We start from the raw sequence: 14,565 nt of genomic DNA on the forward strand, positions 1-14,565 counted from the left end.
GATACACTGTGTTTAGAAGAGACAGGGGAACAGGACGGGGGGAAACTAATAAATCTAAAACAACAACAACAACAATAAATCTAAAACAACAACTGATTTAATATTCACAAATAAACCTGATAGGATCAGTAAAACATATAATCTCATGTCTGGGCTCTCTGATCATAACTTCATCCTATGCTCTAGGAAAATCAACTGGAAACGTTTCTCCAGCCCAGATCAGGGTGGTTATGTAGGAGCTGTCTTCCTGGACTTGAAAAGAGCTTTCGATTCATTAAATCATAATGTACTTATTTCAAAACTGTCCCTTTTTAACTTTTCCGAGAGCACACTCTGCTGGATGAGATCGTATGTGTCAGAAAGAAAACAGATTGTTCAGATCGGAAACTCAATGTCACCTTACAGCCGCTGTTTAACTGGCGTACCCCAAGGTTCCATCTTGGGACCGATTCTGTTCAGTCTCTATGTAAATGATTTACCTAAAGCCTGTCCAAATCTTAGTCTGCAGTCATATGCTGATGATACAGTGCTATATGTACATGTAAGAACGAAACAAGAAGCTGATGTAAAATTATCAGCAGCCTTGGCACCTGTATCTCATTGGCTTAATGAATCTTGTTTGCACCTTAATAGACTATATGCATGTTTTTCTTTCGTCAGTCAGCAGAGGGCGATCAACCATCTGTAGCGGTCAATGGAGAGAGCCTTGATGTAGAGTTTAAATATCTTGGAGTGGTCTTTGACACAAAATTATCATTTAAAGCACATGTTAAAAAAATCACAAACATAATTGGACTCAAGCTATCAAATTTCTATGATTTAAGACCATTTCTTACCTCCAAGACGGCTAAAGTTTATATGCATGCCATGATATTATCACACATAAATTATTGCTTTACAACGTTGATACACAGAAGAGAAAGTATATTAATACCCATCAAGTCTCTCTTCAAAAAAACTGTTAAAATTCTGGACAGGAAACCTTTTCACTTTCATTACTCTAATGTTTTAAAAAAAAGTTTAATTTTCTTGACCTGGACAGTTATCAGATTTTTATGGATGTTTGCCTCATTTAAGTCTTAAATGCACTTGCCCCCCCTTGCGCTTCAATCATTTCCTGCAGCTTTGTGGGGCTTTGGACGGCAGTCACCATTTTTTTAATTTATTTTATTTTTTTTTTTTTTTATTTCCTCAATAAATCAGGGCAATGCCTAATCCAATCAGCAAAAGACCTGAAATAATGGTTCCAAATAGGTCGATGTCCTCAATGTCCTCCACAGAAAGAGCTGCCAGACACACGACCCACTACCTCTCCCACCCGTCCATAGTGTGGCTAGCTGCGAACGTTCTGGCAGGTCAGTCCAGCTCTCCCAAACGTAGGCTTCTTATCGAAATTGTGTCAATTGCGCTGAGAAACCAGTTTATCAATTCCATGATTTTGTAGTTTGGAGAGCAGTGCAGAGAGAGTCTCTCAAAAGTATAGACAGTAGACAGACAACACGAGAGGAGCAAAGCAGGGACGATAAGGGAGAGAAGAGGGAGAGGAAAAATGCAACCGCCTTCGTTGAGAGCCAAATAGAGTTCAGTAACAGTGTTTAAGCATTTTTTCACACAGACACAGACACACCTACTTTGAAATTGACAGAAAATCAACAACAATGCAGGACTAAATGTTTCTTACTTGACTGTTGGGTTTCTGTCTTTAGCTGTGGTCCTCTGGAGGTCTTCTTTTTGAATCTGTTATCATCTCTAGATTAATAGTTAAATCACATCTTGCTTGAGCATCACACTAAAGTCAATAAAACACATTGGAAAGTGTTGCTCACTCATCATCTGTTGAGATGTTGTGTCGTCTGTGGAGTCCTCTGGAGATCCGAAGCCTGTATCACGAAGCGAGCTCAACTTACCCAGGCTTACTCGGGTTGTGCTGAATGATCTAACCAAATCCTCTGCTCCAAGCAAGGTTCCATGGACTGATGAGTGTGACAGAACCTTCAGGGCCCTCAAGGAAGCCATCTGCACTCACCCAGTCCTCTACAGTCCTGACTTTGAGAAGCCTTTCATCCTGCAGACAGACACTTCAGGAGTGGGCCTGAGAGCAGTGTTGCTGCAGGAGGTGGAAGGAAAGAGGAGACCAGTAGTGTTTCTAAGTCGGAAGGTGCTCGACAGAGAGACAAGGTACTCAACAGCGGAAAAGAAGTGCTTGGCGATGAAGTGGGCCATCATCACCCTCCGATATCCGTTGGGATGGCACTTCTATCTGGAATCTGACCATCGGACTCTACAGTGGCTGAACCGCATGAGGGATGCACTCTTCATACCTGACAGTGCAGCCTAGAGCGCCAGCGCCGAGTAACTCCGTGTTACGCCATTGTTTTTCAGTCTGTTTATAGTATTTATGTCTATTCTGTGTAGGTGTTTGTTGTATTTACCATAGACTTTCTTCTTTATAGTATTTATTACTTTTTTTTCTTTCCATTTACCGATAGACAAGTTTGTGTACATGAGGGTGGACCCCCTTGTGCTCCAGAGGACTCAGCATGGAGTTAAACATCCAATTCCAGCTGAGCTTAGGAAGCCTTACTGCGTTTGCAGAGCTGGTGCTAAGCTGAAGGCTAGGCCGTGGAGATACAAGGCAAAACCAGGGATTCAGAACAAGATGGTGGCAGAGACGCAGTGGCCCACGGCTCTCCACTCTCAGTGTTTTGTTTAGTCTGTTTGTACGTTTTGTATTGTGGAAACATAGTCTGTGGGGCGAGGTCTACATACAGCTGCCAGGATCTATCCAGGCTGGGATTCCGCTGTGGTTTGACGATCTCGATCACGTCAGAATATCACCCCTTCCGCAATATACCAGAGGATATAGTCAGGACTCCAGGGTCTCCGTGGGTGGTTCTCCCTGGCGGCAAGCCCAAGAGGAGCCAAAAACAAAGGAAGCAAAAGCGAGGCTACAGGGCTGGCCCGCTAGTGCAGCTAAAGAGACGACCATTTAAACTGCCGCTTCCCAGCCTTTGCCTCTCGAACGCCAGATCTATTGGGAATAGGATCGATGAGATGAGACAAAAATGAGGCTACAATAATCCACACTGGACTCAGCTATCGAGCTAGCAGGTCACATGGTCCATCGCCACGACAGGAACAGCGACTCTGGTAAGAGCAGAGGAGGGGGGTTGTGCATCTATACCAATGACAGCTGGTGCAGAAATGCACAGACTGTAGACAGACATTGTTCCCCGGACTTGGAATATTTGACTGTGATATGCAGACCCGTCTATCTACCCCATGAGTTTGCCATTGTCATGGTAATGGCCGTAAACATGGTAAACAAAGCTCTGGGGGAGCTACACAGAGCAGTCAGCAGCCAGCAGAGCTCTCATCCTGACGCAGTGCACATCACAGGGGACCTTAACCATGCTGAATTGAAGTCAGTACTCCATCTCACGTGTTGGCTAGGAGGTCGGGCTGTACGTATGTCTCGCTTTCTCCCTCTCTTTCTCCCTCTCTTTCTCCACCCTGTCAGACTGATTCGTCTCTCTCTCTCTCTCTCTCTATCCTTCCTGCAGGTAATCTGGTGAGGTGGAGGCTGCTGTCACGGCCCGTAATATATTTGGGGGCTCGTCTGTTTTATGTCGGGTCTTCAATTTTTTTTGTTGATTCTAACTGTGAGTGCCAGTGCCTGCAAGTAGTGGGCTGTATCTGGATGACTTTGTTGTGTGCCTTTTGTTGTTGGCTTGTGTTTTCTTGGTTTGTTTGTGCACGCTGTGTGTGTCGTGACTTGGGTGTTGTCACTGTCATTCAGGATAGGCTGTTTTGTGTGAATTGCTGTGTGCATAGACATCCTAGTGTGGTTGTTTGTTTTCACCGGCACACTTGTGCACCGTGTTTCTTTTTTTTGGTGCTGCTGTTTTTGTCCTCCTGGGTGGTATTTTGAGGTAGTAGATTTGTGGGTTGTTTGTTTTTGTTCTCGCCCTTGTCTGGTCGGTGTGGTTCGTTTCATGATGGAGTTTGATGCTGAGGAGTTTGTTGCTCATCCGATGCTGGGGCAGTTCCATTCTTGCACTAAAGAGCAGTTAATTTCTTTGGCAAGGGTTCTTGACGTTCCTGTGTCCTGTGAGAAAGAATTGTTTAGTGAGCTGGAGGTGCAGAAGATGCAAGAGGAAACGAAGAGGCAGAGTCGTCCAAAGGAAAGGAAAGTATTTCACCCTGTTTGAACATGTAGCTACCACCTTGCATTGGCCCAAGTGTGTGTGGCCTCTGCCTTTGCAATGTGTGTTCACAGGCAAGGCCCAGGATGCTTACGCATCTTTAGAGTCAGATCTGAGCCTGGATTATGATCGTGTTAAAGAGGAGGTACTGAGGGCATGCAAGTTGGTGCCCGAGGCATATCGCCAGAAGTTTCGTCACTTTGGGAAGTCAGAAGAACAGACATACATGGAATTTGGTAATGAGAAGGGAGTTGTTTGATCGTTTGTGCCGTTCTCTGCATGTTTCTGATTTTGTTGCCCTGTGTGCGTTGGTGCTTATGGAGGACTTTAAGAATTGTTTCCCTGAACAAATTGTGACACACAAGCTGCATCATGAAAAGTGGGTTGGTAGTGCAGAACCGCAGAATCTGCTTGACTATGTGTGTGATTTTCGTTCAAAGCTCTATCGTGCCTGTAGGCTTGCTAAAGAGAGCATGGCTGTTGCACAAGGCAGAATGAAAAGCGTTGGTTTGATAAAGGTGCTCAGAGCCATAGCTTCCGTCCCGGTGACAAAGTGTTGGTGTTATTGCTCATCCCTGGTTCATCGTTGCAGGCACGTTATAGTGAGCTGTATTTTGTCCGGGAAAAAGTCAGTGAACGTGACTATGTGGTCGCTACCCTGGATCGCCAAAGGTGAAATCAACTCTATCATGTCAACATGTTGAAGCCCTATTTGGAGCGAGAGCCTGTTTCGCCATCTTCTGTTGTGTTGAAATCTGTTGTGGCACTGTCTGGTGCTGAAGTTATTGATCAGGCTGAGGCTGCGACTCCCACTTCAATTTGCATACAGAGCGAACAGATCAACAGAGGATGCCATCTGCATAGTGCTTCACACCACCATCTCCCATCTGGAACAACAGGGATGCTATGTCAGACTGCTCTTTGTTCACTTTTGCTCTGCCTTTAACACCATACCATACATACCGAACAGACCGACAGAAAAACTGCTGGACATTGCCACCACCTGCTACTGCATTACAGACATTCTCTCCAACCGGGCACAGACAGTCAGAGTCGGGCCCCATCTAACAACAGCCCTCAGTCACAACATCAGCTCCACACAGGGCTGTGTCCTCTGCTCTACACTCTGTACACCCATGACTATGTCAGCACCCACCCAGACAACATCATTGTTAAATTTGCAGACGACAACACCTTAGTGGGACTAATCTCTGGTGGTGACGAGACTGCCTACAGGGAGGGGGTCCTCAACACCTCCAAAACAAAGGATGATTGTGGACTACAGGAGGAGGAAGACTGACCTGCAGCCCATCTGCATTAATGGGGAGTCTGTGGAGAGGGTGCACTGCTTCAAGTTCCTGGGTGTGCACATGGACGCAGACTGTTGTATCCAGTTGTCTGGGCTTTCTTCACAACTGCTGAGGAGCTCCAACACCTCAGCAGTTGTGAAGAAAGCCCAGCAAAGGCTCCACTTTCTGAGGATACTCAGGAGGATCAACCTAAAGAGAGAGCTCCTGTCTTCTTCCGCTGCTCCATTGAGAGTGTGCTGACATATTGTTTATGTATGTGGTTTTCCAGCTGCTCCATGGTACACAGAAAGGCACTAAAGAGGGTCATTAACATGGCCCAGAAGATCATCAGTCACCCTCTCCCCTCCCTACAGGACCTCTACAGTACCTACTGCCTGAGTAAGGCACACAGCATCCTGAAAGACAGTTCACACCCAGGGCACCGGGTGTTCCAGCTCTTGCCCTCTGGCAGATGTCTCAGGATGCTGAAAACACGGACAAACAGACTGAGGGACGGTTTCTACAACAGGGCCATAGCCCTGCTGAATGAAAACAGCTGACACAATCGTGTCATTCCAGTCAGTGTAATCTAATCTAATCTAATCTAATCTAATCTAATCTAATCTAATCTAATCTAATCTAATCTAATCTAATCTAATCTAAGAAGAGCAAGAGATGAGCTGAGATTGGAGTTGGACTGGCGCCACTACCACCGGCCTTTCCCCACTTACCCAATGGACACTTTTTATTATGCTTTTTTTTTTTTCAAGACAATTTGGTTTTAATGTGACAAATTTGGCGTTGTCGGCAGGATCTCTACTGGGTTGAGTAACTGGCACATCCAGCATGCAAGAAGGTGAAACACAATGCCATTTATTATGGGGGGCCCGTGGATGCAAAAATTTAAGGCTGGAGGCTCAGACATGAAGTTAGGATAGTGGAGACAACAAATACAGACTATGATCAGTTTCCAGCCCATCAGCGACTCGCAGAAAGCAGAATTTGTACTGGGCTTGTTAGATGGAGAAACTACAGAGATTCTGACTTTTTCCTTTTTTTTAATTTTTTTTTATTGGACAATACAATACAGACAATACAGATATGAACAATACAGATATTAACAACAAAGATATGAACAATGTGTATTTGTGTGTGTGCACAGATGTGCGTGTGAGACCTATCATGGTGTTACCTTTAATAATTTGTATGTTTACCAGTAAATAGTTAATACAATAATAAAGGAATAATAATCATTACATTGTTATTTATATTATAGTAAGGATATATAAAGAATATATGAAGTAAAATAATCCTTCCATTAATAAGTATTTAAAAAGAAAGTAATAATGATAATAAATAAAACAGACAAAACAAACAGACATATACAAAAATTAATAATTAGGTAACCCTTCCTTTTACAGTCCGGTAATTACCAGGTAATTACATGGTAAGTATTTAACTAACTACCTTGTAATTATCAAGTACTTACTGGGTAATTACCCAGTATTTAAATTACCTATTTATCTGGTAAATAGCAACAACTTATCTGGTATTTATTTTGATATTTTCCTGACATCTACCAGATATTTACCCAGTAATTACCTGGTAGATATCCTGCAATTGCATATTGTAGACAACTAGAATATTCGGGCACTTGCACGCACATGTGTGTGTATAACTGTAATCACAAAGTTACCTGTGTGGGTGGGGAGGTGTGTGTGTTGGTGTTTATTGTTGTAACATAAATGTATGGGACACAGTGATCAGCTGTATTAACAGCAGAGACATCAGAGGAGTCCCCGATTAGTGAGTTGGTCTCAACTGTGGCCCAGAGCTGCGGCTCAGGGGTGACAGCACATTTAACCCACATTTAGCACAGTTAGCATACGGTTAGCAAAGTTAGCTCACAGTTAGCCTGTGTGTGAGAGAGTAATGCGTGCTTTTGCATGAATGTTTGTACATCCTACTACTCTTCCTGAGTGTATCTGTAACTGTAATGACATAAAGTTTCCTGTGTGTTTGTGTGTGCATGTGTGTGCATGTGTGTGGCGCGCTTGCACGCGCCTGTGTGTCTATATGTGGCTGTAATAACATAAAGTTACCTGTGTGTTTGTGTGTGCATGTGTGTATGTGTGTTTAAATGTGTGGCACGCATAAGGGCGCACACATGTGCATGGGTGGGTGTGGATGGGTGTGATTGTGGGTGAGGAGGGTGAGGAGTGCGCACTTGCATGTGTGTAACTTGTATGTGTGTAACTGTAATCACAAAATTACCTGTGTAGTGTGTGTGTGTGTGGGTGAGGAGGGTGCGCTTGCGTGCGCATGTGTGTGTGTCACTGTAATCACAAAGTTACCTGTGTAATGTGTGTGTGTTGTTGTAAGTTAGCACAGTTAGCCTGCATTTAGCAGAGTTAGCTTACGGTTAGCACAGTTAGTCTGTGTGTGAGAGATTAATGCGCACTTTTGCACGCATGTTTGTGTATCCTACTACTCCTCCTGTGTGTATTTGTAACTGTAATAACATAAAATTATCTGTGTGTTTGTGTGTGCATGTGAGAGAGAGAGAGAGAGAGAGAGAGAGAGATAGATAGGTTGTCACAGCAGTCCGGTTTTTGGGAACAATAAAATACAATAGAATAAAAGGAGGAGGGTGTGTTTAGGACCACTCCTGTGAGGCTGGCTCGCTCACCTCTCCAAAAACTAACACTTAGGTTTTAGCTTTCATAGGACACGCTTCAAGTGCAACAAACGTGCCACAGCAGTTCTCAACAGTAAAATGATCAGTTTTACTTTTCTAATGGGAACTCAGAACAAACGTTGACCACTTTCGATTTAAAAGTTTCTTAGCAACAGGTTAACAAAGTCGGTCTTTCAGGTAAACAGTGTTTGATCAAGAACTTATTGCGGTCCCAAGACACAACTTAGATAAGCAGCTTTTCTTTATATACATTTTAAATTTCTCTTTTCAGCACAGGTCCACTCGCACAAGTCTAGCTTTAACCAGAAAAACACTTCAGTCAGCGGCTGAGCGCATAACACAACATGCCTCCACTCTTTTAACACAGCGTGACAGTAGGTGCGTTTACATGCTGTTGAGGAGGAATTTTAGCCCTGCTTTCCTCTCCTCTCCGGGTCCGTTGATGTGAGGAATAAAGAGACGAGAGAATGACGTCCAGTACGAGTATTTATTCACAGTCTGCAGAGTGTGGAGACCACAGTACATACAAAGATATGAGTCTGGATCTGAGTTGCCTTCGTGGGAGCAGTTCTTTTCTATTACTACAGTAAACACCTGATTGGCTCATCTCCTTCTCCTCTTTGACACACTTTCTCTGTTAGATTGTGGTCCGGCGTGTCCTGCTCCCCCCGCGAGACATCTTCAGAAAATACATTGTGACCTTTAAGTACATGTTGTTCTCAATACAATCATATCATTCGGCCTTCCAGTGTTTTTCCACTTCTGCACGCGGTACATGTTCAGTGTATTCTGTTCCAGTGATTATGTCCCATATATTGCATAGTGAATCACTTCTAGTAATTAAACCTGATTATTAAGGCACTCATAAGCACGCATACATTTTACTGTTCCCACAATTCCCCCTTTTGATCTCTACAAAGAGATCAACCTAAGCTAACTAAGTGAAAAATTGTTATTCCCCCTTTTGATCTCTATAAAGAGATCAACACAAGCTAGCCCAGCGTATAAAATCAGACATTTAAACTGCAGACGAATCCCTGATATCTCCCAGCTCCATCTCCACTTCATCCTGAAGGAGGGGCATCATATAAGGCGGTGGCTGAGATTTACCTTCTATGGTAGTAGTGATAAACCTGACCATTAGAGACCGAATACAAGGCACGCAACAGCAGCCACATGTAACCAGGATGGCTGTAAATACTGCAATCGACATTAATAAGGATAAAATCAAACTCTTCCACTTACCAAACGTGCTAGCAAACCACTCATCCATGGGGTTGTCGAGGCCGGAATGTTCGTGCATTGTGTTCGAGAGCGCTCTCAGGCCTTCCAGGGCTCTGGTTACAGATCCGTCTGGTGCCATGTTGTTTGGGATAAATGTGCAACACATGTCTCCAAACATGGAACATACACCCCCTTTCTCGGCCAGAATCATGTCGAGAGCCATTCTGTTCTGTATAGCCATGAGGGAAGTTTTATACAGGCGTCAGTGGACTTACCACTCACTGATCGCCTTCCTCTATTATGCTCCTGCTGTGGCCCCCATTCATAGATGCTGAACACAATTACTACAACAGCTACGGCGACAACTCCTGCTAGGATGAGCACCTTCCAATTCGCGTATAGCAACATTTCGAGTAGATTCTTATAAGAAAAGCAAGCTAAACCTTCTGACGTGTGCCTCTGGCTCTCACGTGACACTAATGAGGGGTTATGGATAGCTTGTGACCTCTAGTGGAGCTTTAAACCCGTGTGTGGCTCGTCATACAATTCCGCAAATGGCGTACAATTATGGTATATCAACTAGATTATTGCACAGGAGTCTGATGACTCCACCTAAAAGGATAAAAACACGATAATTAAGAACACAATATACGTTATCAACTGGATGTTGTTCATTGATGTCGTCGTGATCTTGATCTGACGCTTGCGTTGGTAGCTTGGCACGCTACTTGTTGGGAGGAACGCGCTAATTTCACCGTTCCTCCGTTAGGGTTCAGGTTTGACTCCTTCACCCCCTTTTGCCACCTGGGGATTATTCTGCCCCTTTTGTTGAGGTGGGCTTTGCTTCAGCACTCGCCGGTGCCTTGGTTGTTGCACACAGGTCCCTGTGTGTGTTCCTCAGCGATCGGGTGGGAGCCTGTGCAGCTGCACACTGACTCCAGTGGTACCAGGTATCGCCTTTGCCTTTCAGCCGGACTGCGTGTGATGTCCTCTCTGTCACCTGATACGGTCCAGTCCACCGAGGTTCCGTCCACTTCCTCTTGATGACTCTTAGCAGCACCCAGTCCACGTCTGGTCCGGGGCTGTCGTGTTTTCCCGCCTGCTGGTCGCCAACCTGTTTCGCATACGCTGTAACGAGACTTTGCAGTTCATGGAAATACAGCTTATGGGTTAGCTCAGACATTTCTACTGCCCCTGCTGGTAACTGAGACTGAGGTCCTGGAAATGCTCTCCCTGTCTGCAGTTCGAATGGCGTAAAACCCGTGCTTTGGTTAATGGAGCTCCTAATGGCCATGAGTGCTAGTGGTAATGCATCGAGCCAATTCATTTTGGTCTGTGCACAAATTTTTGCCAATTTGGTTTTGACTGATTGATTCATTCGTTCCACTTTTCCCTGGGATTGTGGGTGGTACACTGTACCGAACTTGTGCTGCAGACCCAGCATCTGTTTCACCTGTTGGAGGTCTTGGTTTTTAAAGTGGGTTCCGTTGTCCGACCGGATTCTCTCCGGAAACCCATGTTGAGGTATATAGTGGTTTATTAAGAACTTAATTACCGTTTTACTGTCTTCTCTTTTTGTCGGCCACGCTTCTGGCCACCCCGTATAGGCATCCACGCACATGAGGAGATACCTATACCCCCTTACTGGATTGATCATGTCAGTGTAATCGATTATTATTTCTTTACCTGATCGAGTCTCCAGTGGGAAACGCCCGGGGTGTGGCTTCACTGTTGGTCTGGGATTGTACTGTACACACTGTTCACAACTTTGTATGTGTTCTTTACACACGTCTTTTAGGTATGGATGCCACCAGTGTCTCAGATTATGCATCATTTGTGTGACTCCCACATGTCCTACTCCATGTGCCTCCACCATTGCTCTTTCCCTTATCTGAGGTGGTATTACTGGTCTGCCATCAGGTCCTCTCCAGAACCCTTTTGTCTCCGTACATCCTCAAGCCTTCCACAGTGTCTTTTCCTGTGGGGAGGCTTCCTGTTGTGCGCTTACCACCTTTTCTGTGTTTACCTGTCCCTCATATTCTGTGTTCATCATGACAAGGTGTGGTGTATATCCTGCTGCTTGTTTGGCTGCGGCATCTGCTGTGTCATTACCTGCTTTCGTCGCGGATTCATGTTTCTCGTGTCCTTTGCATTTTATCACTGCTATTTTCTGAGGTAATAGTAATGCTTCTGCAAGTTGTCTCATTTCTGTTTCGTGTCTGATGGGCTGCCTGTTAGCTGTGAGGAACCCTGCCCTGAGCCACTGTTTGAGTTCTACGTGTACTGCCCCGGCTGCATATGCAGAGTCAGTGTACAGTATATGTTTACTATCTGGTCTTTTCCCTCTTCCAGAGCTGCTATCACTGCCAGGACTTCTGCTCTTTGTGCTGATTGCTGTCCCTGGATCCTCTCTGCTCGTACTGTATGTGTTCCTGTCTCTGTCTGTTCTACTACTGCGTAAGCTGAGACCAGTCCATCTTTGTCATGTTGGTAGCAACATCCGTCAGTGTATAAGTCACGTCCCCCTTTTATTGGTTCACTTAATAAGTCAGGTCGTACTTTTTCGTCTCGGTGCACCCTTTCGGTGCACTGGTGTGGTTCTCCGTTGCTCATTTGTTCTGCCATGTTTATGCCTTCATGCGTGAACGTGAGATTTGGGGCTTCTAAGATTTTGCTCAGTCTGCGTTGTCTTAATGCCGTTAGTGTGAATGTGTGTGAGTTCACGTACGCTACCACGCTGTGTGTTGTTAGCACGTTAAGTTGGTGTTCCATCACTATGTGTGCTGTCTTTTGAATGAGTTTTGCTACTCCAGCCACGTGTTGTGTGCATGCTGGATGTCGTTTTTCCATTGCATCCAACATTACGCTTACATAAGTCATTATTACCCTCTCTCCCCCTTTTCTCTGGTACAGAATGCCATTAGTGCATAGTTCTGTACCAGTGATCCAAGATGACTGAGATGGTTCTAATACCCCCTTTTGTAGTAGCCCGTCTATAGTGTCTTGTATGCCGTCTTCCGCCTGCTGTTTGTGGGGATATTGTCGTAACCAGATTGGATAATCGTACTGTAATTCAAACGTGACTGGTTCACACTTAATGAGACCCACGTCCGTGGGATCTGTAGACCACAACGTGTCTGGCAATGTGCTAAGCATGGCTGATGTGTCTGGGTGATCTGTCCGCTCACGCCCGTGGTGTCTGGATATCTGCGCATGAGTAAGTGTGGCGGTGTCTGTGGCTGTTATCTGGATGCAGTACATTTTAGTCGAGGCAGAATACTGCACCTGAGGGACGGACGTTTGCGCCCAGTCCGTCTGTTGTAAAGAACGTTTTACGATGCTACCGAGCTCTTTAGCCTCATGTTCTGGATGTAATGCTAGGGAAATGTGTGGTGCCGCTTCGTCCGCCATTTTATACCAGATTAGTTGTTCTGTGGTGAGGTTAACTCCGGCGGCTACGCCTTCTGGAGCAACGTATATGTTTTGGGAGTGGACTGTCCACTCTCTACCTTCTAATTGTTCCTGGAATTGTTCCTGATACTACTCACATTGTGTTCGATCGTAAAACAACGTTACGTGTGGAGGGTCGGGAGGAGACAGGAGCGGCTGGAGCTGTGATATCCAGGGCCTCCACGCGAGGTAGGCCGAGAGAATGCCCCCCCTCTTCGTGGTCTCAGGTCTCAGTAAGCCCCAATAGATGTCGGCCATGGGATCAACGACCGGTTGTATGAGATATTGTCCATGGTCCGAGACCTGTTGACCGCATGGCAGACGGGTTCCGTCTGGTAGATGGACTTGGAGGCCGTCAGCTGAACACAGGATTGTCGCCCCGAGTTTAATGAGCAGATCCCTGCCCAGTAGGTTAGTTGGAACATCTGGGGAGAACACGAACGGGTGTTGTAGAACCTGGGTGCCCAATTTTGTGCGTAATGGTTTGGTGAATGGCAGAGTTATCTTTTCCCCAGAGAACCCCATTAGTGTGTTGTCGGGGTCACTCTGTGGGGTGTGTCACTCGTATTGGGGATAGTCACAGTCGTCACCCCAGGCTGGAAATTGGGTCACTCCCCCTGGCGGTGCGCTGGCGGCCCCTGGTGGCGCAGGTGGCAGTGGTGCCGGAGGTCCGTAGCCACGGCCTCCCCCTCGAGGCGGTCTTCCACCTCCTCGGTGGTGTTGGGCATAGTGTGGGCAGTCTCTGGCCCAGTGCATCGTGTCTCCACACAGGAAGCAGGGACGAGGACCTCCGTAGCCCCTCCCGTAGTATCCTCTGGCACCCCAGCCCCTAGTCGCCCGTCCCCTCCTTTGGTAATTACCTCTGAAGTAGCCTCCTGGTGGACCAGATGGATAGAGCGGTGGCTGTGGCGCCCATGGAGGAACCGGGAACAAATCAGGAGTATTTGGTTGAGGTTCGGTAGACACCATTATTTTGGGCACGGTTTTTTCTTTCTTTCTGTCATTTACTTTATTTCTAGCGTCAGCTATTTGTAATTTGAGCAGCTGCGCCTGTAAGTCAATTAACTCTTTGCCCTCGTTAAGTGCTTTTTCTTGTGCGGCAGTGAGGTGATGGACGAGATGTTTTTCCCAGACGTGAGCGTCACACCCTTGCATGTCAGGATTGTTTTTCATCGTATTTCTGACGGATTCCGGGACCCCCTCTAGGACGGCCTGTCTAAACCACTCCCTTTGAGCTGATTTATGTCCTGGGTGACAGCCGGTGTTGCTCACCCATTTATCTTTAGCCTGCGTAAGAAACTCTCTTGGGCTCTGTTCGGGGTTCCATCTCAGTTTCGGCATTGTAGCGGCGTGTGGTAGCGGATATTTATCTCGCATGGCCTGTCCGATCGCAGTGCTTTGTCGCGTAAATGGTGCATTGTCAGGCAACCCCTTAGTGTTGGCGTCCGTCTCTATGTCATACAGGTCAACCCCAGTCATACATCTTGCTGCAACGGCTCTAAAGTCCCCTAGAGCTAATTTCTGTCCCGCGGTCAGAGAGTCCAGTTTGTCCAACCACCTGTTGCCTCCCTCCACTACAGGGGGCAATTTGTCTACTATAGTCTGGATGTCCCCTAAAGGAAACGGTTTGTATTTGTCAGGTTGTCCGGCCGTGCTTAGTAGGGGCATAGCCAGATGGTGATGGTCCTGTCGATCCCTG

General features: G+C 46.0%; 2 protein-coding genes across 2 annotated transcripts; both read right to left on the bottom strand.

Annotated features, from left to right (window-relative positions):
• Positions 1-8,758: 8,758 nt before the first annotated feature.
• LOC124996184 (uncharacterized protein K02A2.6-like) lies at positions 8,759-11,448 on the bottom strand. The gene is made up of 2 exons (XM_047568963.1): positions 9,180-11,448; positions 8,759-9,120 (listed from the first exon to the last, which is right to left on the bottom strand). Exon 1 carries the CDS (start codon positions 11,290-11,292, stop codon positions 10,228-10,230), a length of 1,065 nt encoding a protein of 354 aa, XP_047424919.1. The 5' UTR covers positions 11,293-11,448; the 3' UTR covers positions 8,759-9,120; positions 9,180-10,227.
• A 166-nt stretch (positions 11,449-11,614) lies between these two features.
• LOC124996183 lies at positions 11,615-12,838 on the bottom strand. The gene has a single exon (XM_047568962.1). The coding sequence runs from the start codon at positions 12,825-12,827 to the stop codon at positions 11,691-11,693; it is 1,137 nt and encodes a 378-aa protein (XP_047424918.1). The 5' UTR covers positions 12,828-12,838; the 3' UTR covers positions 11,615-11,690.
• Between the last annotated feature and the right edge of the window lie 1,727 nt (positions 12,839-14,565).

This window comes from Mugil cephalus, chromosome 19 (genome assembly GCF_022458985.1).
Source record: "Mugil cephalus isolate CIBA_MC_2020 chromosome 19, CIBA_Mcephalus_1.1, whole genome shotgun sequence".
Lineage (NCBI taxonomy): Eukaryota > Metazoa > Chordata > Actinopteri > Mugiliformes > Mugilidae > Mugil > Mugil cephalus.

What these genes read in the sequence shown, in the direction of transcription:
- LOC124996184 (XM_047568963.1), bottom strand. Translation starts at nt 11,292, where the DNA reads ATGGTGGAGGCACATGGAGTAGGACATGTGGGAGTCACACAAATGATG.
- LOC124996183 (XM_047568962.1), bottom strand. Translation starts at nt 12,827, where the DNA reads ATGGCGGACGAAGCGGCACCACACATTTCCCTAGCATTACATCCAGAA.